The 27,411-nt window shown below is 41.4% G+C and overlaps 1 protein-coding gene across 2 annotated transcripts in view; it reads right to left on the bottom strand.

Moving 5' to 3' along the window:
• Positions 1 to 27,411, bottom strand: part of def8 (differentially expressed in FDCP 8 homolog) — a 54,006-nt gene extending 26,595 nt beyond the window's left edge. For both annotated transcript variants that reach the window (XM_073070224.1, XM_073070225.1), the window contains exons 1-6: positions 27,258 to 27,411; positions 17,327 to 17,455; positions 11,076 to 11,170; positions 4,911 to 5,060; positions 1,428 to 1,569; positions 493 to 657 (exon numbers count right to left, since the gene is read on the bottom strand). In XM_073070224.1, the coding sequence (XP_072926325.1) occupies positions 493 to 657; positions 1,428 to 1,569; positions 4,911 to 5,060; positions 11,076 to 11,170; positions 17,327 to 17,444 (670 nt within the window). In that variant the 5' untranslated portion in view covers positions 17,445 to 17,455; positions 27,258 to 27,411. The remainder of the gene's footprint in view (positions 1 to 492; positions 658 to 1,427; positions 1,570 to 4,910; positions 5,061 to 11,075; positions 11,171 to 17,326; positions 17,456 to 27,257) is intronic.

The following is a 27,411-nucleotide window of genomic DNA, read 5'->3' as shown; positions in this document are numbered from 1 at the left end:
CGACGAGACAGCGTATAGAGGAAGTGGAGCAACTGGTGGATTGGTGTGAGAAAAAACAACACAAGCCTGAACACGGAGAAGACCAAGAAAATCATTGTGGACTTCAGGAAGGTGCAGATGGACCATCCTCCTCTGTACAGAGTTAAGTGCATCAAGTACCAGGAGTTCACATCATGGATGACCTCACCTATACCACATGATGTGAGGTAAATAAATTACAAAGTGCTCTTAATTGCTCAAACATGCTCTTAAGATCTACAAGAAAGATTTGCTTAGCTACGGAAATACAAAATTAATCAGAAATCTTTTATATAAAATTGCTAACTTTTTCTTCACAGAATAGCAATGAATAAAGATACACATCTTACAAACCTTACAGATCAGAAAAATCAAATTTTGGCAAAAAACCTTCCCCCTTTTAGCAGAATATATTTCAAATAAACAGCTTTAAATAATTCGATTCTTCAAAGCATATTAGAACAGAATACTCACGAAGGGATATTGGATGTCGACAGTCTGAGCATCTGTAATCTTGTCTGTCCAGTCCCACTTCTGGACAGATGTTTAATTCAAATTCCGACTGATGGCTAACCTTCGATCTTACACAGGATTTGGTAATCTGGTTTAAGCACTTACTATGACAACGGTAGTAACAACCTAGCAACAAAATTAAATATTTAAAAATGGTTACTTGCAACTTCCAAGGCAGAAATCGCAGCTTCTCAAACTTCTGTATTTAATCTTTTGAGGGGCATCTATTTCTGCTCAAGATTACTTTGCTTCAGAATTAAGAATTTACACCAGATTTCTAGTGTACAAGTTTGGAAACTAAATTAGCTAAAGATGATCAGTTTGGTTCTCCAAGTTAATGGAATTATAAATGTGATAATATACAATTAAAATCCAATTTATGGGTCAATGTTTCCCAGAAATTCTGTTCAGTCTGTTGACCACTATTTGAGGCTTATTATTTGATCTTTTCTGAACACAAGTCAGATATAACAACCTTTATCTGTCATTAAGATACAAGGATTCTTTGCGTTATTTAAGACACATTAAATCCAAGAAGGTAATTGAAGCCGACTACACAAGGTTCCGTTTCAATAACTTCTGTTGACAGTTGTAAGAACGAGCCAGAAAGCAGCTAAATTTCTTTCAAACAAACTTCAAGTTCTGATTTCAGAAATGTAGAGTCTACAGGTCAACTTAAAACAGATCTTACATAAAATATTGATTTAATTAAGTCATCTTTTCTTACAACTAGCAACCATGGTAACCATATAAGTGTATTACAAAATACTACCGTGGCTTCTTAATATACATTTCTTTGAAAATCTGTGTTCAAATATAAACTGACTAAATATAATTACAATTGTCATTCTAAATAGAACTAGGGAAATACAAATTGCTATATAGCAAGTATTCACCTGTGCAGGTATACCATGTTTGCAGCAAACCCCATATAATGGTGCCACACTTGTCACAGAACTGTTTGACACTTTTGCTTTTCTCCTTGAAGAAACGATGTTCAAGCAAAATTTGAATATTTGGTTCATCCTCATCAGGGTCCTATAATGGATAACAAAAAGATTTAAAATGATTAGTCCATCATTATTAAATTGAAATATTGGTGTTTTCTTATCACTGGGAGGAAGAGAAATTTGCAGGTGGTGGTGTTGCAATGCACCTGCTCCCTTTGTCCTTGGTAATAATGATCACCAGCTTGGGAGGTGCTATTGGAAAAACTGAATGCATTTAATTCTTGGTGCACACTGCACCCTGTATTTTTTTGGTGATATACTGAATGAGTATTTAGGGGGGCTGATGATTGTGAAAATCAGCTGCATTGTCCTGGATAGCACATTATTGGTGCTACACTCATGTGGCAAATCATGTTTAATCCATCATACTCCTAAACTTGTGCCTATTGATGGTGGAAATGTTTGGGGTGTGCTAGGAGAATCTACCCTTAGCAATGGTATTATGTGGCTGGTCAATGATGAACCATGAATATTGATAAGGGAGGCGCAGATGTTACTTACCATGTACTTTCCGGTATCGTTACCGTCTGCTTCATTTGCAGAGGAGTTGCAAATTAAGTTGAATATTATGTAATTATTAGCAAACTTATGGATACAAGGAAGAGCATTGATGGAACAGCTGAAGATAATGAACTATTTTGACTGATCTCATTAAATTCACATTTCACTTCTCTTGCCTCAATTAAGGCTATATTAACATGGGCTTTTTATTCAAGTTCTGCTAATACCTATTTTATTTGAAATTTTAAAATTGAAAATTACTTTTAGTATAAAACTCTAATAATACATTTTACAAAATATTGTCACAATCTACCCAGGGACATTTGCTTATGCCAAGCAGAATGGATAAAGTCATTTTGATAACGTAAAGGAGAAATGCTTTGAAACCAAAATCTTGTGTTATTCAGTGTGCCACTGCTCTGGACCCTGCAACGTAAAGCCAAAATGTTTAAAACACTCCAAGGTGAAATTTTGGGGATTATTATATACATACATATCTCTCAAACCATACTGAAAAATAAAATTGGCTCAATTTTATAAAATGCCCATCTCCTGGTATCCTGAAGAAGGGTTTTGAACTGAAACATTTGAGAGTTTATTTATCTCCACTGATGCTGCCTGACCTGCTCAGTTTCTCCAGCAATTTGTGTATGTTGCTCTGGATTTCCAGCATCTGCAGAATCTCTCGAGTTTATATCTTCCACCAGTGTGGTTCTGGACAGTTCACTACTGGCTGCAGCACACATATAGAAAATGGCTGCTGCCACATAAAACAAACAATGAAGTGCACAGCACAAACACATAAGAATTACTCTTGCTATAACCCTGAATATTGAACTGAAAATTCTAACCTTACTGCTGCCTCTCAGCCTGGCAGACTCCGGGTTATGTTTTGGTCTTCAATGGGTACCAATTATAATTTCAGGGCCATTTTGGAATCAGAACATTTCCACTGAGTATAACATTTGGGAGAGAAAGCATGTCGTCCTTCTTTTATCATCTGCACTTTGTCAAATCTCTCCATAATTGATCACAGGGAAGATGTGATCAAAATTTTGGTCTGAGCAACAATTGAACCTTTTGCATGTTTTTATGCATTGAGTTGCTGCCATGTGATTGGCTGATTAGAAATATTTGCATTAATGAACAGGTGTGCAGGTGTACCTAATAATGATGTCATTTCTAAAACCAATTGGCCACACCAATTGGTGTGTCATATTAAAGGGGGTGAATACTAATGCAATCAATTATTTTGTGTTTTATATTTGTAATTAATTTACATTTGTAGATCACTTTGGAGAGATCTGTTTTCACTTTGACATGAAAGAGTCTTTTTCTGTCGATCAGTGTTAAAAAAATAAATCCACTGTGATTCAATGTTGTAAAACAATAAAACATGAAAATTTCTGGAGTGGGGGTGATGAATATTTTTTATAGGCACTGTAAATAGCTAGGGTACCTAGGACCTTTGCACAGTACTGTACTGCTGCCACAAAAAAAAATCATGACATAAGTGTGTGATGATAAACCTGATTCTGATATCTGTCTTTATTGTGGACTGAGAGTGGGAAGGGTGCAGGGGGAGAGAAATTATAGTTGGGAAAGGGGGAAAGGAGAGGAGAGGGAGCAGAAAACACCAGAGAGCCATTCTGTAATGATCAACAAACCAATTGTTTGGAATCAAAACCTTTTCTGGTGTCTCAGGGCTGGGTTTGAATGCACCCACACTAAATGCACCCTCCCAACCCTAGCACTCCTCCTCTGCCACCTGTCCCACACCCCTCCAGCGGCACTCCACCCTTACATCATTTGCTCCTGCCAGATTTACATACTCACTCTCTGTTCCGCATTGACAAATACAGTACTGTGAAACAGTCTTAGGCACCAGAAGGCCTAAGACTTTTGCACAGTACTGTATATCAATCTTTTCTATATCCTCCTATCTTCTCTAGAAGAAAAGCTATTTCTCTGACTCAAATCTTCATCCCATCATCCATAACCATTGTTGGAGCTGTCTATACCCAATCCTCAGAAATTTCTTCTAAACATCACTCCATTTGTTGCTCTTCCTTCCAGACCCTTTAAAAAAAATCATTAAGGTCACCTCTTTGTATTATGTACTTGTAGCAAGGTGTTTATTTTATAACAACAATACCATTACACAATGCAAGCTACTGATTGTTGTTGAAATTGAAATAGTTGATAATACCACTAGCATGAGTGGTTAGGAATATAATTTAAGCAACATCGTTTTCTATGGGCCTGTAGTAAATGCTTCTATTTCAATTAATAAAATTATTTTTGAAAGTATAACCTTTTCAAGCAAATGTTTTGTGGATTTTCTATTTCATCTTATTTACTTTATTAAGGATTTTGTGATTTTGTATATTTTTAACCAAGTCCCCATTCAGGCAAATCTTCTAAGGAGAATAACTGCAATTTTCTCAAATCATACCACGTTTTCTGGTTTTTTCTATCTATTCCATCTAATTCAAACATTTGGTTGCATATGTCTGGATGTCTCTGCTTGTACATCTCCTTTAACTGTACCATTTAGTTTAATGCTTCTCATTATTGCTCTTAGCAATAAGATTCACTTCTTATTTTCCCGCACTAAATTTCATCCGCTCAGTTTTTTCCGTTTAATACTTCCTAAAATTTACTACATTTCATATGCCCTTACATATTTCACCAGCAAGTTGACAAAGTAATTACTGCTTAATTGCCTTCCCCTTTTCAAACAGCCAGTTCCAAAACTCTGTCCAGCGTTTCTACGGTCTAGCAGAATTGCATGTGATTTTGTAGAATTATACTTCCCTCAAACTTACAAAATTGTAAAGATCATCATTTTTATGCACATTTCCAAACCTTTAATTCTTGTAGCTTGAGTCGAAGATGAATAAGTTTTACAACAGCATCTTTCTGCTTCTCAGAGTGTTCAGGCAAATCTAAGATAATTTGTTTCACTTCATCAATTGCACGCTTTAAATTTTCAATATCCAATGCCACAAATGATCCCTGCAGAATTTAAAAACAGCAGAAAGAAAACAATGACCAAAGTGAAAATATGAATTTATATTTGTCTCATGTGGCTCAGAATCAAAAGCCAGCACTCAACTCTCCATTTCTTGTATATGCACAGTTTGCAAGCCAAAACACCAGAGTCAGCCTTCATTCCCTGCTAACTGGAAGAAATGTGCACTTGCTGGGACATGAACAGCTCTGACTGGGATCTTACATTATTCCTATTTTATTTTTTCCATATTCACTTTTATTGGCCCAGACTCTACAATTCCCTTACATAGTTGGGACAATTTATAGAGGCCAATTAATATACCAAACCATGTGAACTTTGGGCTGTTGAAGTAAATTGTAAAGAAACCTTGCAGACTGCACACAGGCAATGCCAGAAGCCATGATTGAACCTGGCTCAATGGACCTGATAGACAGCAGCTTTACTAGCTTTGCCACTGCTGATCAAAGACAGCAGTGGATGGTTTGATAAGATGTCATATTGAAAAGTTTCCATGAACAATAAAAGTTCCTGATAATAGAAGGTAACATATTAGTGCAGGCAGAAGATTGACTAATCAGCAGTAAACAGGAGGTGTGAATGAATGGTCTTTATCTGATGGCAAGATTAAAGATGCGTGACAGACAGTGGTTCTGTGGCCTCAACATTTTACAATTTATATAAATTTAGATGAAGGGACCAAAGGGATGGTTGCTGAATTTATAGATTGCACAAAGGTAGGTAGAAAAATAACTTGTGAAGAGAGTACAAGGATGCTACAAAGGGATGTAGACAAAAAGCACATCTTTTAAGTGATTCTGATGTGGTGAGAGATGGCAGAACTTAGAGATACAGAGGGATATGGAGTGACATAGGGGAGAACACACAGAAGGTCACAATGGAGGTACAGCAAATAAGGAAGCCAAATGAAGGCTATCATTTATTGCTTGTGGGATTGAATCAATAGTAGGAAGAATATACTTCAATTATATAGGGGACCGGCAATGTGTACAGAATTGGTATCCTTAGTAAAGATATAAATGTGTTTCAGGAAGATTTATTAGTTTAATACACGTCGTGGAAGGATTGCCTTAAAACATAGCCTGCCTAATATTTATGTCTGCTGGAGTTTAGAAGATGAAAAATTAATCTATCACAATTCTGAGGATCTCGACGTGGTGGATGGAATGGAGGAAGTGTAGCTGTGTACTACACGCAGAGCTGCAATAACGACACGGAATTCATGAGCTGCAGTTGCAAAAGAGATTTATTCTAACTTTGCGGCCTCGCTTTAAAGCCTTCCTGATCCCGCCCTCCCCTTCACAGTCCCGTCCAGCACGCGGGCTTTTCCCCTAGCTGGTGAAGCAGACTTGGTGCCCTTTTTGGGACTGGCCTCAATGCCGGTGCGCGCCACTTTGTGAGCCGGTTCGAGTGCCCTGGGAAGTGGGTTGCCACATAACCCCCCCCCCCCCCCCCAGAACCGGCGATACACCCCCCAATGTCCACAGTCTGGGTCGGACTCTGTTTGGGAGGTCTGCCTCTGCGCCGCTGTGCCTGAATCTCGACCGGCTGCGCCACGTCCACATGGGCCAGTTTGAGTCGGTCCACCGTGAAAACCTCCTCTTTCCCCCCAATGTCCAGTACAAATGTGGACCCGTTGTTTCTGATCACCGTAAACGGCCCCTTGTAGGGCCGCTGTAGCGGTGCCCGATGTCCGCCCCGTCGTACAAAAATGAACTTACAGTTTTGCAGGTCTTTGGGTACACAGGTCGGGTTCTGCCCATGCTGTGAAGTGGGTATGGGGGCCAGGTTACCGAGCCTCTCACGTAGTCTGCCCAGGACTGCTGCGGGTTCTTCCTCTTGCCCCCTTGGGGCTGGTATGAACTCCCCTGGGACGACCAGGGGTGCGCCATACACCAACTCGGCCGACAAGGTGTGCAGATCTTCTTTGGGCACTGTGCGAATTCCGAGCAGGACCCAGGGAAGCTCGTCCACCCAGTTAGGCCCTTTGAGGCGGGCCATGAGAGCCGACTTCAGGTGACGGTGGACATGCTCCACTAGTCCGTTCGACTGTGGGTGGTAGGCAGTTGTGAGGTGCAGCTGTGTCCCCAAAAGGCAAGCCATAGCTGACCACAGGCTGGAGGTGAACTGGGCGCCTCTGTCAGAGGTAATGTGGGCCGGTACACCAAAGCGAGATACCCAGGTGGCAATCAGTGCCCGGGCGCAAGATTCGGAAGTGGTTTCGGTGAGCGGGACCGCCTCTGGCCATCTTGTGAACCAGTCCATGTGAACTGGTCAGGAGGTGCCGTGCTCCTCGCGACACTGGTAGGGGGCCCACGATATCCACATGAATGTGGTCGAAACACCAGTGGGTAGGGTGGAACTGCTGCGGCAGAGCTTTGGTGTGCCACTGCACCTTGGATGTTTGGCAGTGCATGCACGTTCTGGCCCATTCACTGACCTGCTTGCAGAGTCCGTGCCAAACGAACCTGTTGGCTACCATCCGGACGGTTGTCCTGATGGAGGGGTGCGCTAAGTTGTGAATGGAGTTGAAAACGCGCAGCCGCCTGGCTGCCGGGACAGGGTTGGCCAGTGGTGACGTCACAGAGCAGGGCCCTCTCACCTGGGCCTATGGGGAGGTCCTGGAGCTGCAAACTGGAGACTGCATTTCTGTAACTAGGGATCTCCTCATCTGCCAGCTGCGCCTCCGCCAGCGCTTCATAATCTATCCCCTGGGACAGGGCTTGGATGTTAAGGCGGGAGAGGGCATCCGCCACGACATTGTCCTTTCCCGAGACATGCCGGACATCCGTCGTGTATTCGGAGATGTAGGACAGATGTCGCTGCTGGCGGGACGACCAGGGGTCGGATGCCTTCGTGAACGCAAAGGTAAGCGGTTTGTGGTCCGTGAATGCGGTGAGGGCCTACCTTCCAAGAAGTACCTGAAATGCCGAATTGCTAGGTATAGCGCCAATAGTTCCCGGTCGAAAGCACTGTATTTGAGCTCGGGTAGTCGTAGGTGTTTGCTGAAAAACGCCAGGGGTTGCCAGTGACCCTCGATGAGTTGTTCCAGCACCCCACCGACTGCTGTGTTAGATGCGTCCACTGTGAGGGCAGTAGGGACGTCCATTCTGGGGTGCACTAGCATCGCGGCGTTTGCTAAGGCTTCTTTGGTTTTAATGAAAGCGGCGGCGGACTCCTCGTCCCAGGTAATGTCCTTGCCCTTACCCGACATCAGGGCGAACGGGGGCGCATGATTTGGGCAGCTGAAGGGAGGAAGCGGTGGTAGAAATTTACCATACCCACAAATTCCTGAAGGCCTTTGAGTGTGTTGGGTCGGGGGAAATGGCGGACCGTGACTACCTTAGCAGGCAGAGGGGTTGCCCCGTCTTTAGTAATCCTGTGGCCCAGGAAGTCGATGGTGTCGTAACTCGTCGGAGGCAAGACGCTGATCTCGGCTCCGGTGTCGACCAAAAAGCGGCGTCCCAACCACTTGTCCCAGACATACAGGAGGCTATCCCGATGGCCAGCCGCCATAGCCATCAGCGGCAGCTGGCCCTGGCGTTTCCCGGGAACTTGCAGGGCGGGCTACAGCGGCGGGCTTCTGCACCCCACCGCTGGTGGTAGAAGCACCATTGTTCGTTGGCCTCCTCACCCCTGCCTCTGGGGTTAGCGGGCTCTGCGGCCGGGCCTGGTCTGGTTTGCTGCTGGGAGCGTGGCCTGGTGATCTGTGCGACGGACGCCCCACTCTCCTTCTTGGCTTTCCACAGCATGTCTGCCCAAGCCGCCACCCTCCAGGGGTCGCTGAAATCCGCGTCGGACAGCAGCAGGCGTATGTCCTCGGGCAGCTGCTCCAGGAATGCCTGCTCAAACATGAGGCAGGGCTTGTGACCTCCAGCCAGGGAGAGCATCTCATCCATCAAAGCCGACGGCAGCTTGTCTCCCAAACCATCCAGGTGCAGTAAGCGGGCAGCTCGCTCGCGCTGTGAGAGTCCGAAAGCCCTTATGAGCAAGGCTTTGTATTCTGTGTATTTGCCATCCGCTGGGGGCGACTGTATGAACTCCTCAACCTGGGCTGCTGTTGCCTGGTCGAGGGAGCTCACCACGTAGTAGTAACGTGTGTCATCCGAGGTTATCTGCCGAACGTGGAATTGGGCTTCTGCTTGCTGGAACCATAGGTGAGGTCGCAGCGTCCAGAAGCTTGGCAGTTTTAACGAAACTGCATGAACAGATGCGGTGTCGTTCATCTTCAGCCCAAATATCGTTTGGGCTGTCGGGGTCACCAATTGCAGCGGTGTGCTACACGCAGCGCTGCAATAACGACATGGAGTCCGTGAGCTGCAGTTGCAAAAGAGATTTATTCAAACTTCGCAGCCTCGCTTTAAAGCCTTCCTGATCCCGCCCTCCCTGGGCAGGAATGCTGTAGGGGGCGCATATTCACAGTCCCGTCCCGCGCGCGGGCTTTTCCCCTTGCTGGTGAAGCAGACTTGGCGCCCTTTTTGGGACCGGCCTCTATGCCGGTGCGCGCCACTTTGTGAGCCGGTTCGAGTGCGCTGGGAAGTGGGTCGCCACAGAAGGACATTTCCTCTTGTGGGAAAAATTAAATATATGGGTCACTGATAAAGTATCAGCCATTTAAGACAAAATTAGGCAAAATGTTTTCTCTCAGAGGGCTTCAAATCTTTGCAACTCTGCTTCTTGAAGAAAAGATTGAGTAGTTTTAAGGCAGAGTTATATACTTCATAAGCCAGTTGTTAAATAATTATGAAAAAGGAGCTGAGGTTACAAAAACACTGAAGTATTAAATGGCAGAAGAGACAGTGGCCTACTCCTGTTTCTAAATTTCATGTTCTTAATCCCCAGAATTTTTGGATTCAGTTTCCTCTTCTAGTATCAATATTATAGACTGATTGATAGATACATATATACTTTATTTATCCCAAAAGAAATTACAGTGGCATTGTAAGTGCACAGATATACAAATATTAGAAGAAAATTAAGAATTAAAAAAATAAGTTACTTTAGAAATAAGATTTATAAGATTTTATTGAGTCCATTGTGAATTTACTATGCAGTGACTTTTACGCAAAATTAATTGGTTCCATTGTTTGCTTTATCCTGATCTGCATTAACTTTTGGCATCCATTGAACTGGAGTACAATAAGGTCGCTCCAGACACAAAACAGATATTTCTAGAGGTCTGTTCTTAACTTGGGTGGCAGATAGAAATATGTTAACACCTCATGCCTAAGCCAGCTCTGTAACTGCCATCCAAATAAAAAACTGACATGCAAAGAATAGGTACCACAAAAATACAATTTTAATTCTATTACAAAATTTAATTATAATGTACACTTTAGACAAAGGAAACTACTAATCACATGAAACTGATAAAATCAGGATATTTCGATATACAGTATTTGACGGTCTCACTGTTAAAACACATTAGGCTTAGAATTTGAATATTCCTTCAAAATGTTAATAAATAACAATATTCAACATAACTATATTACATATCTGATTATCAGCAAATGTAAAGTGAGCTTGATGATACAGGGCTTTCTGAGGTATGAATTACCTAACTTAGGGAAATCCTAAACATAAGAGATTCTGCAGAAGCTGGAAATATTGAGCAACAGACAAAATGCTTCAGAAACACACCAACAAGGCAGTATCTATGGAGGAGAATAAATAGTCACATTTCGGGCCAAGACACTTGTCAGGACACAAATTCTCCCATACATTTTTCAAGCTAACAATAATGTTAGTTTGGATGACGTATACATACAAAACACATTCCATTAGTTTCATTGTTGGCATTATGGCAATTATTCAATGAAATTTAAAAAATGAAGGCAAGTGGATATAGAGTGATATAATATGGATCATTATAGCAAAGGATATGATTCTGACAAGGATAAATTGGCTTCAGGATAAATCTTGGGAACAGGATCTTTATGCAACTTGGGGACTTCCTGTACATTATATTGGAGACATACATCAAAAGTATCAAAGCTTACCACTGGTTTAGAAAAATGATCCTCTGCCAAGCCAAGATCCATCATTCTGTCTGCATGCTCACTGACCTTCTTGCACAAGGAATCAATATGCAGTGCTGAAGTACAAAGAAAGTAATGGAAATAAGGGCCAATGAAATTGACAAGTTTTTAAAAAAAAACAAGGTTAACAGTAAAGCTTGTGCACAGTTGCAAAGAATTTTGTGCAAACATCATTTCCCCCAAACAGATAACAATTATTTTAGTCAGCTTTACATAAATAATTCACTACAGAAGAGTCAATGTCAAAACAGAGGATTAATCATTAAACAACTATTACCCAAAAATTTTCTTTTCTTGTTTTGAAGTAACTTTGTAACTCAAATGACAACTTTTAAATTCACTTAACTCGAAGTCCATCTGTCAAATTAAAAGTAATTAAAGGAAGTAGACTGCTTTGTCAACAGTTTTAATCCTCTGACACATTACACAATATCTATTATCTGCCTCAAATTCCCCACAGGGTCACAAGACCTACTACCGGTACTTCAGCCTTAATTTTCTTTTTCCATTTGTATGTGACTCTGGTAAGCAATTAACTTACCAGATCCAGAAAGTGAAAAACTGCAAAGTTAATGGATCCTGCATATTCTACTACTTGGCCACAATTCAAAAATAACTTTTAAGTACCTGTTCCATTTAAGTATCTCTTCCATTTATCACCAGCAAACCCAACTCTATCCCACAAAGCTGTCTCCAAATTCAAAAGACTAGCTAGCAAAAACAACATTGCGCAAATTGGTGAAATCCTTGAAGTTAACAATAACTACAAAATGTGCTCATCGTCAGTGGAAGACTGGACGTTGAATATTCAGATTTACAGACAGTGATCTTTAGAATGCTAATATAGAAGTGTCAGTGTCAATTTACTGGATAGGCATCAACAGTAATGAAGTGGGGGTGGAATTGAAGAAAATAAACTAACAATAAAGTCATAACAAACTACAGGATAGAACCAGGTCCTTGAGTACATCCGTCTGTGCCAAACCATTTAAACTGTTTCATCCCATCAACTTGCACCCAGACTAAAGTCCTCTATGCTCCTCCCATCCATGTACCTATCCAAACTTCTCTTGAATGTTGAAATAGAAATTGCATCCTCCACTTACACTGGCTGTTCATTCCAAACTCTCACCATTCTCTAGGTGAAGAAATTTCCCCTTAAACATTTCACCTTTCACCCTTAACCCATGATCTCTAGATGTAGTCCCACCCAACTTCAGGGTAAATTCAAGCAGGTTTTTCCACTATCTGCACCCCTCACTATGTTGTATATCCCTATCAAATCTCTTATGTTCTAGAAAATAAAATTCTAACCTACCCCATAAATTCCGGTGTATAAGCCAAGAATTTGGCCCTAAACTTTGGTCCTAAAATTAGGGGGTCAGCTTATACAGAGGGTGCCAACTTTGGAAAAATGAATACATGGAAGACAGGTTATATTTACTGGCTGTTTTTGAGTCAAATACAAAAAATACAAACACTTATGAAATCTACATGAAAGAAAAGCTCTACAAAACACATACTGTTTCTCAATTTACTTGTACACTCTGTTCCAGCCATGTTCTTGAACGTAAACAACACTCCTCTGCGGAAATTTTTCTTTATTTGGGAATGTTTTCCTCTTAAAAATCACCATCGGTGGTAGTTTGGTCCCATCAGCCATACACGTTAACACAACAGTAAAATGTTGCTTTTTGTGTCTAGTTGTTTTGACAAGGACTGTTTTCTCTCCCTTCTGATTGACAGTGCAGTTACCAGCAAAATCAAAGAACATTGGTGTCTCGTCCATGTTACCAATCAGTGAGAGCAGGTAAGAATGTGCTTTTCGATGCTTGATTACAAACGATTGGAAGGCCGTAAACTTATTCTCAAGGGCGCTCGGCAACTTCTGAACAATCTTTGTTTTTTGTCTCAACATAAGATCACGTCTATTTGTAAATAGGGTGCACAAACTTTGTGTAGCTTTGAAATTTTTGCTGACCTCACGGTGTTTCTCGGCCCATTTCAACGCTTGAACTCGAATCATTTCTCTGGTAACAATGTATCCAGACGATCGCTGGTGATTCACCCACTCTAAAACTGTTTCTTCCAGTTCTGGCCACTGGCATGTTTTACTGCGGTTTGCACATTTCGTCTTTGGCATTTCCCTCAGCGTGTCCTTTGCCTTTCTCCACTCTCTCACTTGTTTCTCGTTTGCACTGAACTTCTTAGCAGCTGCAGAATTATTCGTTCCTTTAGCAAAATCAACAACCTTCAGCTTGAAGCCAGCATCATATTGCATTAATCTTTTGTACATGGTGGTCACAAACTCAATACTGAGTACATGTACTGATCCCGCCACCCCGTGTTATGTTATAATGAGATTATGATGGGCGCTAAATGGTTTCACGGGGGGTACATTTCAGAGGATTCTTTACCATTGGGAACCTAATCCAAAACTTCCCTCCCTGATTTATTTATTAAGAATTTGCTTATAACACTCTACAATGTGTAGGCCTGTTTTCTTATCAGGTACTGGTTCACAAAATTTCCCGGTTCCAGATCCGGCAAAGCTGAGTACCATGTGAGATCTTGCGATCTGTTCTGGTAAAATCAAAAACCTCTATAAAAGGGGTTGGCTTATACAAAGGTAACATGAAAAAGTCACTTTTTTAACCTTGAAAATGGGGGGCCTTGGCTTATATACCAGAATTTACAGTATTCAATCTTTCCTTCTAAATCAGGTCCACCAATCTGGCAACATCCTTGTATTTTCTCTGTACTCTTTTAATCTTATTTACATCTTTCCTGTAGGTGGTGGCCAAAACTGCACACAATACTCCAGTTAGGGCTCATCAGAGTCTTATACAACTTCAACATAACATCTCAACTCATTTTGAGCTATGGAGGCCAACATGCCATAAGCTTTCTTAACCAACCTATCTACCTGTGACACCTCTTTCAATGAATTATGAACCTCTATTCCCAGATTCCTTTGCTCTACTACACTCTTCGGTGTTTATTGTAAGACCTACCCAAGTTGGGCCTACCAAAGTGCAACACCTCACGCCTGCCCGCATTAAATTCCATCTGACATTTTTCAACCCATTTTTCCAGCTGGTCCAAATCCCACTGCAAGCTTTAATAGTTTTCCTTGCTCCTCATTACACTCCAATCTTGGCATCATCCACAAATTTGCTGATCCAGTTAATCACATTATCGCACAGATCGTTCAAGTCACGATGGCACCAGCGAACAATGATTCCTCGAGTGACATCTTTCAGACAGTAAATCTTTCCAATTATTTCTCCACCTTCTGCTTGTTCTTCTTGACTTGTTTGTGTTACAGAAACTGTTGGAGCTAGTTGAGTACAGTTTGGATCGCGAAGGATCCAGCACTATGTTATGTCTGGAGAGCTGCCTTGTGGAGCTCAGAGATGGGGAAACAAAAAGGACTGAGAACACGAGCAGACTCGTGGAAAAGACCAGAGACAAGGCACTGGGTTATGAACAACTCCATCTCGAAATGGCGAGGAAGATTGAAGCATCGTGAATGCAGAGGGGTTCAGCAGCTGGATTGGCGCATTCAGCACAGATCAGCAGTCACGCTTTATGCAAGGACTTGAGTTTGAGCCGCTATTCTCCTTGTATGCAGACAAAAAAGAAATTTCCAATATTCTGAGATTTATGTGACTATTGGATTGTACTTTATATCAGTTACCTTGAGTTTTTCAGTGTTTCTTGTGGCCGATTGGTGGGTAGGTGATCTGTTAAATTTTTGTGTGCAAGAGGGGTGATTGGGGGTTTGGTGCTACTGGCACTGTTCTTTACTGCAAGTGACAACAACAGTTGGGGACTGTTGTCGCTGTTTTTCTTCTTTGAGTGACAGGGTCAGGGACTGTTATTGTCGCTGTTTTTTTTCAGCAAGGGATGGGGTTGAGGATTGTTATTGTTCTTTGCTGTGAGGGAGGGGCGATTTTTGGGGTCTGCAAGTTTTGTTTCTTTTCTTTATCATGCAAGGTGGGAGTGATGTTGATATCTTTTCTTTCATTAACACCCACTGTCTTTCTGTATTTAATAGCTATCTGGAGTAGACAAATAACAGAGTTGTATTGCATACATACTTTGATAATAAAATTAACCTTTGAACTTTGAACAAACTACAGACCCAGCATCAATCCCTGTGGCACTCCGCTAGTCACAGGCCTCCAGACAGAAAGGCAACCATCTACTACCACACTCTGGCTTTTCCAATGTACAATCCAATTTACTACCTCATCTTCAATGCCAAATGACTGAACGTTCTTGACCAACCTTCCATGTAGGACCATGTCAAAGGGCTTGTTGAAGTCCATGCAGAGAACATCCACTGCTTTCATGTCATCAACTTTCCTGGTAATTTCTGCGAAAAACTCTACAATACTGGTTAGCCACGACCAACTACACACAAAGCCATGCTGACTATCCCTAATCAGTCCCTATTTATCCAAACATCCATACATCCAGTCTCTTATAATAACTTCCAATAATTTTCCCACTACAAATGGCAGGCTCATAAGCCTATAATTTCCTAGTTTATTCTTGGGAGCCTTTCTTAAATAGTGGGACAACATTAGCTATCTTCCAATCCTTCTGTATCTCACCTGTCACTAAGGATAATTTAAATATATTTAAATATCCCTGCCAGGGCTCCTGCAATTTCTGCACTTGCCCCCCACAGGATCCAAGGGAACACCATGTCAGGACCTGGGGATTTCTCCACCCTAATTTGCCTCAAGACAGCAAACATGTCTGTATAGGGTCCATGAAGTCAATGCTGCTTTGCCTCACTTCTATAGACTCCTGTATCCAACTCCCTAGTAAATGCAGATGCAAAAAATCTATTTAAGATCTCCCCCATCTCTTTTGGCTCCACACACAGATTACCATTCTGATCTTCCAGAGCACCAATTTGTCTCTTGCAATCCTTTTGCTCTCAACATATCTGTAGAATCCCTAAGGATTCCCCTTCACCTGGTCTGCTAGGACAACCTCATCCCTTCTTTTTAGCCCCCCCCACCATTTCTTAAGTATTCTTTTGCATATCTTATACTGAAGTACCTCATTTGTTCCTATATTTGCTATGTACCTCCTTTTCTTTATCCAAAGCCTCAACATCTCTTGAAAACCAAGGTTACCTACATCTGTTATCCTTTCCTTTTATTCTGAGAGGCACATGCAAGCATTGTATTCACTTTTGATAGCCTCTCACTTACTAAGTACACTTTTGCCAGAAAACAGCCTATCTCAATCCATACCTCACAGATCCTTTCTGATACCATCAAAATTAGCTTTCCTCCAATTTAGAATCTCAATCCAAAGACCACTTACTTTTTCTCCCCCATACCCTGAAAAAGGTATATTGATGCCATACTAATGGCATTACGATCACTAGATACAAAATGTTCCCCACACAAACCTCTGTCACATGCTCTGTCTCTTTCCCGAACAGGAGATTAATTATTGCACACTCTTGTTGAGATTTATATGTACTGATTCAGGAAACTTCCCCAAAGACATTGATAAACTCTATCCTATCTAGTCCTTTTGCCATATGAGAGTCCTAGTCAACATGTGGAAAATTAAAATCACCTACTTTCACAACTCCATGTTTCTTTCAACAGCGTGCGATCACTCTACAATTTTGTTCCTCTAAATCCCAGCAGACTGTTGGGTGGTCTGTAATATAGTCCCATTAATGTGGTTATACTTAACTTATTCCTCACTTCCACCCACAAAGCCTCAATAGACAAGTTCACCAGAAAACAATGGTAATAACAATACTGTATCATTTGTCAAAAGTAATGTGGAAATAGTAATCTACTTTCAGTGAAGAAAAAAGTTATAATTTTGTAATGAAGCATGTGAAGTGTGTTATTAACTCATGCCACAGAAATAATTTAGTGATGTAGTGGTTATATTGAGCAAAAGTACAGCATGAACTCTGTTGAAGTGAATTATTTCAACTAGGCTAAAGTGGTATCACCATAATAGGTAGGCTCTTAGGACAACAACAATACATAGTAATACTCAATATCCCTTACTGCCAAATATATCACTGACACTTGGGAAATATTTACTCATGAACTTTTCATTACTTTAACAAATCACTGAATGCAGGGTACTTAACAGAAGACAGGGAAACTTGGCGACTTTTTGAGTGACACTGTATTTTCAAACTTGATCATGCTGACCTCTTACAGACAGATCATCCTCTTCCTCATCATCTTCTTCCCCTTTTTCACCTGGATCTTTATTGAAGGGATTGAGATGGCCTTGTCGAAACCGTGCAAGTTTTTCATCATATTCCATGTCAGCCTGACCTGAACAAGCAGAATAACTTCTACAATTATACAAGCTATATATATACAATTATACATTTTAAATATTTCAATCAGATATTAAGAGAAATATAAATCAATTTCATCAGGTGTTTTTTTTCTCCAGTCTTTATAAGCAAATTGTTTTGAACTTTTAGAAATAAAATTCATCGATAATTACTCTGTAAGTATATTTATATGGCTACAGTATAGACATTTTACAAATTGAAAATTCTTCCCTTGAAAGGATTATAAACATGCTTTGTTTTCTTTCCACAAGTCAATAATGAATATACACATAAGAAAAAGCCAATGCATACTTTTTCTATAGTAGATAAAATATTAATTCCAGGATCCAGGACTTGCATCTGTTAGGCATAGCAGCAGAATCTTTTAAGAATCCAAATCTGATTCAAGGAACAACTCATTACTTCCTTAATTTTAAAATATGATTTTGGTTACAACTTCTAGACTGTAGCGGATGTATTTCCTGCGGCTCTTAAGGAAATACGGTCTGCCTCAGGAATTGCTGCTGCAATTCTACACTGCAGTCATTGAGTCTGTCCTGTGCACCTCCATCATTGTGTGGTTTGGAGCCGCCACCCAGCAGGATAGAACCAGACTACAGCGCACAGTGAGGACTGCCGAGCGCATTATTGGAGCCTCCCTGCCCTCTATTGTGGACCTGTACTCTTCCAGGTTGAAGAAGAGGGCGGGGAACATCATAAAGGACGCCTCCCATCCTGCACACGGACTGTTTGATCTGCTTCCGTCTGGTAGGCGCTTCAGATCCCTCCAGACTAAGACTAATAGGCACTGGAGAAGTTTTTTCCCTACTGCGGTCACTTTGCTGAACAGTTAACTGCCGGTTAACTGTCGGCTAACTATTACTTGGATTGCACTACCTGTATGTACAATTTATATTTTCATTTATATTTATCATTATTATTGTTATGAGCAGAGAGACAACATCTGCCGGAAGTAAATTCCATGTATGTGCATAGGTACTTGGCGATTAAAGTCTGATTCTGATTCTGATTCTGTTCAGAACAGAGTATGCCACTAGAAAGTGAACAAAATTGCATTTTCAAAGTTTTTATAAACTATAGAACTGACATTTGAAGTGCATCATAACAGCAAAATGAAAGCTGACTATTCCATTGTTGAGACTGTGTATAAACATATTATAATACAATTTTCTGAAAGCTTGAATGGGATCAGGCTATTTTTTTTAAATCTGAGAAGTACTTTAAAATGTATGAATGAGTCATGCAAGACAGATTTGGAAAGAATGTTTCCACTTCTGAGGCAATCAAACAATTTTTACTTAAGTAGTCAATACAAATCTGACTATTAAAAAAAATGGCTGAATGCCAACGTATATGCTGGAAGATGAGATTGACCAACAGCAATAGAATTCCTCCAAAGGAAAAAAATAAATACAAACAGTAATTGATCTGAATAACCTATTTTTGTGCTGCATTTATTTCTAATAGTACAGTTAAAATTGAATAAATGTTAAAAGTAAGTTAGAACCACTATTTGAAAGTCCAAGTTAACAGAAGGTAGACAGAAAATGACAGGGATACTTTCATTAAAAATGCTGAAGATATAGAACAGTTCAGATAACATCTGGAGAAAAGGAAAAACAGTTAACTTTACAGGTTGATGATCTTTCTTTCAAAATGTTTGAGGATCTCAGCAATGTTAGATGCACCCATGGAGGGAAGTGGATAGTCAACAGAACTCTGATGAATGGTGCCGACTCAAAAAGATGGCTCGCTATTTCCTTCCGTAGATGCTGCCCTGACCTGCTAAGTTCTGCCAACATTTTGTCTGATGCTTCTGATTTCCAGCATCTAGCTTCTCGTATCTGTTGATCTTTCATCAAGTGTTTCTCTCTCCACAGATAAGAGTTAGCAATCCCTAAATTGGTTAAAAGCAAGATGAAAGATACTATAATTAAGACAGCGAAGTTTGTGAAGCTTAAGGAAAACATGCTAAGATCTCACAGAATAAATTCATGGATTTTACAGGAAAAGAAAATCTTAAATACCAGGTGCAGGGCTGATGAAACGTGTATTTTATTCCTTCTGTCCTTGTAGAATGCCTTGGTGTTCAGAATACAATATCTTAGTTTCACATATATACACTGGTGAAACTAAGATAGTGTATTCTGAACACCAAGGCATTCTGCAAAGACAGAAGGAATAAAATGACAATTTAAAGTAGCAGATAGATTTCAAAATTATTTTGTTGACAGAAAACGGTGATCTCAGAATGCAGGCATTTGTATACTTAGATATACAAAACATTAGAAACAGCAATACAAGGGGAGGGGGTGGAAGACCAGCTAAGATATATATTGGCAAAGAGGTACAGAACATCAAAAGGAGAAATCATATTTTACAAGAAATTAAGAGACTTATCTGCACTTTGGGTTTTACACTGAGAAGAATATTGAGGCAACCTAGAGCTTACTGTGTAGATTCACTAGGGTAATGTCCCACGTAACAAAATACAAATAAAGTAGAAATACCCAAAATTTCTTAATATGGTCACTTTAAAGGACCACATTAAGAAATTTTACTTGAGGGATACAAGGTAGTTAAAAGGTGGCTATTTCTAATGATGAAGGGATTTCCAACAGGATGAATAGCTAAAAGACCAACAACACACACAAAATGCTGGTGGAACACAGCAGGCCAGGCAGCATCTATAGGGAGAAGCACTGTCGACGTTTCGGGCCGAGACCCTTCGTCAGGACTAACCGAAAGGAAAGATAGTAAGAGATTTGAAAGTAGTGGGGGGAGGGGGAAATGCAAAATGATAGGAGAAGACCGGAGGGGGTGGGATGAAGCTAAGAGCTGGAAAGGTGATTGGCAAAAGTGATACAGAGCTGGAGAAGGGAAAGGATCATGGGACGGGAGGCCTCAGGAGAAAGAAAGGGGGGGGGGGGGGGGAGAGAACCAGAGGGAGATGGAGAACAGGCAAACAACTAAATATGTCAGGGATGGGGTAAGAAGGGGAGGAGGGACATTAACGGAAGTTAGAGAAGTCAATGTTCATGCCATCAGGTTGGAGGCTACCCAGCCGGTATATAAGGTGTTGTTCCTCCAACCTGAGTTTGGATTCATTTTGACAATAGAGGAGGCCATGGATAGACATATCAGAATGGGAATGGGACATGGAATTAAAATGTGTGGCCACTGGGAGATCCTGCTTTTTCTGGTGGACCGAGCGTAGGTGTTCAGCGAAACAGTCTCCCAGTCTGCGTCTGGTCTCACCAATATATAAAAGGCCACACCGGGAGCACCGGACGCAGTATACCACACCAGCCGACTCACAGGTGAAGTGTCGCCTCACCTGGAAGGACTGTCTGGGGCCCTGAATGGTGGTGAAGGAGAAAGTGTAAGGGCAGGTGTAGCACTTGTTCCGTTTACAAGGATAAGTGCCAGGAGGAAGATCGGTGGGAAGGGATGAGGGGCACGAGTGGACAAGGGAGTCACGTAGGGAGCGATCCCTGCAAAAAGCAGAAGGGGGGGGGGGGGGAGGGAAAAATGTGTTTGGTAGTGGGATTCCGTTGGAGGTGGCGGAAGTTACAGAGAATTATACGTTGGACCTGGAGGCTGGTGGGGTGGTAGGTAAGGACAAGGGGAACCCTATCCCGAGTGGGGTGGCGGGTCGATGGGGTGAGGGCAGATGTGCGGGAAATGGGAGAGATGCGTTTGAGAGCAGAGTTGATGGTGGACGAAGGGAAGCCCCTTTGTTTAAAAAAGGAAGACATCTTCGTCCTGGAATGAAAAGCCTCATCCTGAGAGCAGATGCGGCGGAGACGGAGGAATTGTGAGAAGGGGATAGCATTTTTGCAAGAGACAGGGTGGGAAGAGGAATAGTCCAGGTAGCTGCGGGTCCGCCAGAGAAAGCAGGATCTCCCAGTGGCCACACATTTTAATTCCATGTCCCATTCCCATTCTGATATGTCTATCCATGGCCTCCTCTATTGTCAAAATGAATCCAAACTCAGGTTGGAGGAACAACACCTTATATACCGGCTGGGTAGCCTCCAACCCGATGGCATGAACATTGACTTCTGTAACTTCCGTTAATGCCCCTCCTCCCCTTCTTACCCCATCCCTGACATATTTAGTTGTTTGCCTGTTCTCCATCTCCCTCTGGTGCTTCCCCCCACCCCCCCCCTTCTTTCTCCTGAGGCCTCCCGTCCCATGATCCTTTCCCTTCTCCAGCTCTGTATCACTTTCGCCAATCACCTTTCCAGCTCTTAGCTTCATCCCACCCCCTCCGGTCTTCTCCTATCATTTTGCATTTCCCCCTCCCCCCACTACTTTCAAATCTCTTACTATCTTTCTTTTCGGTTAGTTCTGACGAAGGGTCTCGGCCCGAAACGTCGACAGTGCTTCTCCTTATAAATGCTGCCTGGCCTGCTGTGTTCCACCAGCATTTTGTGTGTGTTGTTGTTTGAATTTCCAGCATCTGCAGATTTCCTTGTGTTTGCTAAAAGACCAAAGTGTTTCTGTGAAGAGTCAGAAACTTATTTTGCTTCCTGACTCCCAAAACATTTTTAAGAAGTTGTAGAAGAGGGCTATTTGTTAACTAACATTGAAATTACACCAGTGCAAGATTTCAACAGGCAAATGTTAATCTTCCACCATCATTTTCACCCAGTGCCTTCCCCATTCTTTTGTCTTATTAATTTATTTTTCTTCAAACAGCGCTTCAATATACATCTTTAACTTTTATATTGTACTTTTTCCAGCCATGAATTTTGATGCCAAAATGCTATTAGACTCTCCAATTCTATGCGCAAGGACAAAGCAGGTTAAGTTCAGTTTTTGTTAGTGGATTCTGGTTAACTGGGCAATCGGTTAATCAGAGCAGCCTCATATTTAGGACAACTCTTAAAGGAACAAAAACTAATCTAGAAAATAGCTGGGATTCTCTTTGGTTATTTGGGACAGGAGTCTTGCTGAACAGTTTCTAACTAGCCTCTGTCACAAACACTTGTGTGGTTGTTAGACACTACACTGTGCTTAGAGCAAAAAAATAGTCTCAGGTACATTTATTTATAGCCAAAAAGCAGCGAATGAGTGAAAAATGAAACGATTTTACTACCTCAACAATTTAAAAACTATGAAGAATCTGAAGGCATTGACAATCATCTTATATACCTCAAAGAAGTGGAAAATTTGAAGGATGCATTGTACAAAGGCAGTCCATTTTCTGCGCTAGGTAGGTGCCTGCACTGATTTTGTTCATTTACAATTAATTAAAAGAACACGGCAATGACAACTGGATGAATTCCTCTGTCGATAAATACTAGGAAATAATAGTTTCATAGTATTGTAGTATTACTGGTAATGTTCTAATTCGTTCTGTACTTCATTTCAATACATAATTTGTTACTCAGCTAAATGGAAGGTTTTTAAAAATCTTTTTAACTACTTCCATGAAACTTCAGCTGATTAAGCCAGCTGCTTAATTCAACCAAAATGTACCACTCTCAATGTGTCCCAATTAACCACAATTCACTGTATTTTGAAAGCTCCTGGGCTTCATGTGTGGCTTAGGTACTAAGCCCAGCGGAACTGTTTCTACTGACAGGAGAAGGGGCAAAGGCAGGTTACTGGTGCCTTGAAACCAGTCGCTTCAAGCAGATGGGGCTCATCAGCCATAGTTGGCACCTCATCTAGAAGAAAAGCTCTGACCTCAAACCTCTACTGCCTTGTTGCTATACTGACTCATGGGGAAGGCATCAGGAGTAAACTCAAAGAAAAATCCAGAACTGGAGTCCCTAAGGCAGTCCTGCATTGAATTCAACGCTGATTGGTAACTCCTACAATGCTGCGGGTACCAAACTGTATCGGTCTCTGTCATTCCTTTGGGTTCAGCAGATGTGTAGAGAAGGGAAGCTTGCTACATGGGCAACATGGTCTCTATATTGTACTGTCCAGGCTTGTGCATTTAGACAGCTTGGACACAATATCCATGCTAACTCTGGTCAGAGGCCCTCACCTCACAGTGCTATCAGACAGAACAGAAACTAGTCAATTGGCCCATTAAATCCAAATTGATCATAAACCACCTACCAGCACTTAATCTTGGGTAATATGTTTTACTGAGATGCTTCTTAAACAGTGAAACAGCACTTGCTTCCCCCACCTTCTCAGGTGGTGTGTTCTTAAGTTTGCAACACTCTGAGTGAAGAAAATCTTCCCCAAAACCACTTGTTGTTGAGTACAGATGAATGGCAACTCTCGGGTTTTCATGGCAAGACATGGAAATAGATGGCCAGAGCTTTCTTCTACACAGATACTGCTGCTGCCCAGGTTGAGACCCACCCAGATTCAAACTCAGGACCATCTGCCTCCAAGTCCAGTGCTAATGCCACTATACCAATGGACGGCCCTAAGAGTAAACCTCTTACTCTGCAACTTATTCATATGCTTACTGGTCTTAAGCACATTGAAAAGGTTTCTGACTTCCTATCCTGTGTTCCTCACAATGTTGTATACTTCTATTAAGTCTCTTCTCAATCTCCTATGCTGCAAGGCAGACAAACGCAGCTCATCTCACCTCACAGATGTAACAGCCCATACAGACAATATTATGATGAATCTCCTCTAGGCCTCTCCATTGTAATCATATACTTCCTATTGTGCAGTGAACAAAAATGGACATATTCCAGTTGTTAGCTAACCAATGTTTCAAGATCTCCCTGCTTTTATAAGTCATGCCACAGCTAATGAAGTCGAGCATCCCATAAGCCCTAGCAACACACACAAAATGCTAGAGGAACTCAGCAGGTTAGGCAGCATCTACAGAAATGAATAAACAGTTGACATTTTGGACCAAGACCCTTCATCAGGTCTCGAAAGGAAGGAAGAAGCAGCCAGAATAAGGTGGGGGGAGGAGAAGGAGTACAAGCTGGCAGATGATATTTGAAACCCAGTGAGGGGGAAAGGGGATAAAGTGATAAACTGGGGGATGATTGGTGGAAGAGGTAAAAGGATGAAGAAGGACTCTGATAGGAGAAGAATGTGGACTATGGGAGAAAGGAAAGGAGGTGGGGTACAAGGGAGGTAATGGGTAGGTAAGAAGGTGAGAAACTGCCTGGGAGCACGATTTAAATTTTTCTTTGTCCCACAAGGTTTGGGATTCAATTCTCAAGTAAGTTAATTCAACTTCTCTATGTGCTCGCCACTGCCTTTTACAGTTCAAGGTGGTACCCAGGGCTCATATGTCTAAAACTAAATTGTCGAGGTTCTATCCTGATATTAGTCCTCGTTGTGATAAGTGCAAAGGGGGCGAGGCCTCTCTTATTCATATGTATTGGGCTTGTCCTAGCTTGGAGAAATTCTGGAGAGATTTTTTTTTAAAAACTTTATCTCACACACTTAATTGCTATTCGGAACCTAACCCTCTGATTGCTCTTTTCGGTACTTCGGGAGAAGCTGACATGAATTTAACTCCGACTAAGCGTCATACATTGTCTTTCACCTCTCTTTTGGCCTAAGTCCTTCTTAGGTGGAGAGATGCTGCCCCACCCACCCATGCTCAATGGCTTAGATATATTAAGTCCTACTTAGTCCTGGAAAAAAATCATTATTCACTTCTTAATTCAGATATAAAGTTCCAAAAGGTGTGGGGACCTTTTCTTGAATATTTTCATAATGTCCATTTAGATTAAGGGTGCATCCCTCCTTTTTATTCTTTTGCATTTAAATCCCTTACTTCCAGCTTCTTACGGTTAAGATTTATGGGTTTTTTTTAATGTGTAAACATATTATAGTTTAGGTAGTAGGCAATATACCTTCTTATTGTAAATACAGTTCTGTGGTGATATAGTTCTGATTAACTTTTTAATATGTTGTAAGGTTGGGTAGTGGGAGGGTGGGGTCGAAACTAACTTTACACTATTCTACTATGGGTGCTTTGCTTAATTGTTATGAATTGTACTTTGATATGTTTGTTTTGCACTGTATAAACCTCTTTTTATTGTTTTGCTGCATTGTAAAAACTCAATAATTTTTTTTAAATTACAAAAAAGGTGAGAGGGGTGCCAGAATGGGGAATGGAAAAAGAGAGAACGGGAAGGAAAGAGAAGTTACCAGAAGCTGGAGAAATTTATGTTCATACAGTCAGGCCAGAGGCTACCCAGACAGAATGAGGTGTTCGTCCTCCAACGGGAGTTGTCTCATCATGGCAGTGGACAGACATTTCGGAATGGGAAGGGGAAGTAGAATTATAATGGATAACTACTGGGAAATCACACCCTCTGTGGCAGAGGGAATGCTTGATGAAGCGCTTCCCCAATCTACATCGGGTCTCACTGTTGTAGAGGAGGCTGCCCTGTGAGCACCAGATGTAGTAGACAACAGATTCTCCAGTGAACTATCACTACACCTGGAATGACTGTTTTGGGCCATAAATGGTAGTGAGGAACAAGGCAAGTTTAGCACTTTTCCTGCTTGCAGGGATAAGAACCAGGAAGGGATGAGTGGCCAAAAGAGTCATGTCGAAAGCAGGGAGTGGGAGGGGAGGGGAAGGTGTATTTTTGTGGTAGGATAGGACTTCATCTTATCTTCCTAACGTACTTGAACTTACATATATTCTAAAAGTCCTTTTGTTCATGGATAATCCCAAGGGCCTTTCATTCATGTCCTACCCTATCAAAATGCATTCAATCTATTATCACAATCAGATGATTATTATTCTGTAGCCCAAGACTCCGCTCCTCACTATGAATGACACCAATTTTTACATCATCCACAGATTCACTAATGGTGATCAACACATAAAGATGAAGCATATGAACAAACCTCATACTTAATCATTTTAGCCTAATTGGTGCACACTAATCAGCTTAATACTTATTGCATATCAAGATTTAAAAACTTGACACCTTTCTCTTACACAGCATTTAAACCCCCAATTCAACTAGAAAATCCTTCTCAAGTTTCAGTACTTCAAATATAGAGGCGTGGCTAAATGCGTGGGTGTGGCTTCTTTAAAATACCTGATTTTTAAATTAGCGTCCAAGATTAGTAACTACTTATATAGTGACAACGTCATATATTTGAAACTTAAAGTGACCTAGTTTCTGTGTTGCCTCAGCCCAATTAACAACTTGCATTGTTAAAACCAGCAAAAAGGCGTGGAAATTCGAAGTGCATTCAATTCTAAATCTTTTGTGTTTTATCTCAAATTTAACTTACTCCATCTGTGATATTTTACGATTTTAAGATAACCGTCAATTTTCGCCACAAGATCAAGGAAATAACGCGAATGCAACAAAAAAAAACAGATTATGTAAACAACTGCACTGAAATCGCTTAAAGGCCGAATTGTCAGCTTATTAAGTGCCGACTCCCATCAGTCAAGTCATATTTTCAGCTATAACCGCAACACTTATATTCTTCCATTGACAAATGTTGGAAGAAACTAAACTTTCATTTTAGAACAACATCCCGTGAGACGCAGCGCACAAACGTGATCGGAAATAATTCACGAGTGGCGCTAAAATAATAAAATGGAGATATTTAATTTATAGCGATGCCTTAAATTAAGAACAAACTACGTTGTACTTTTGCATCGCCGTAACACTTTCACCGACCAAAGTTGCCACAGTCAGTGACAGTTTAAATGATGTGAGGGAACAACCGGTGCGAGGTGGGCCCAGATGAGAACAGAGGGACAGAGTGAACGGACGGCCGCCACTGCAGATTCTGAATCAGCAAGGCTGCTGCATGAATATTACAACAGCGGGGAAAGCAGAACACCGTACCTCATCGTGGCGGTCCGGAGGGCAGAAAAGCAAAAGAGCGGGAGGGATAAATCAGACAGCCTGGATCGCCTCGACAAGCCACCGCCCCATCGTATTGACCTCCTCAGCACAGAGCCGAGAGACGACCAAACCAGTCCGGCCACCGCTCGGCCAC

The sequence above is a fragment of the Hemitrygon akajei genome, chromosome 17 (assembly GCF_048418815.1).
Source record: "Hemitrygon akajei chromosome 17, sHemAka1.3, whole genome shotgun sequence".
NCBI lineage: Eukaryota > Metazoa > Chordata > Chondrichthyes > Myliobatiformes > Dasyatidae > Hemitrygon > Hemitrygon akajei.
This window is presented reverse-complemented; position numbering and strand designations above follow the sequence as displayed.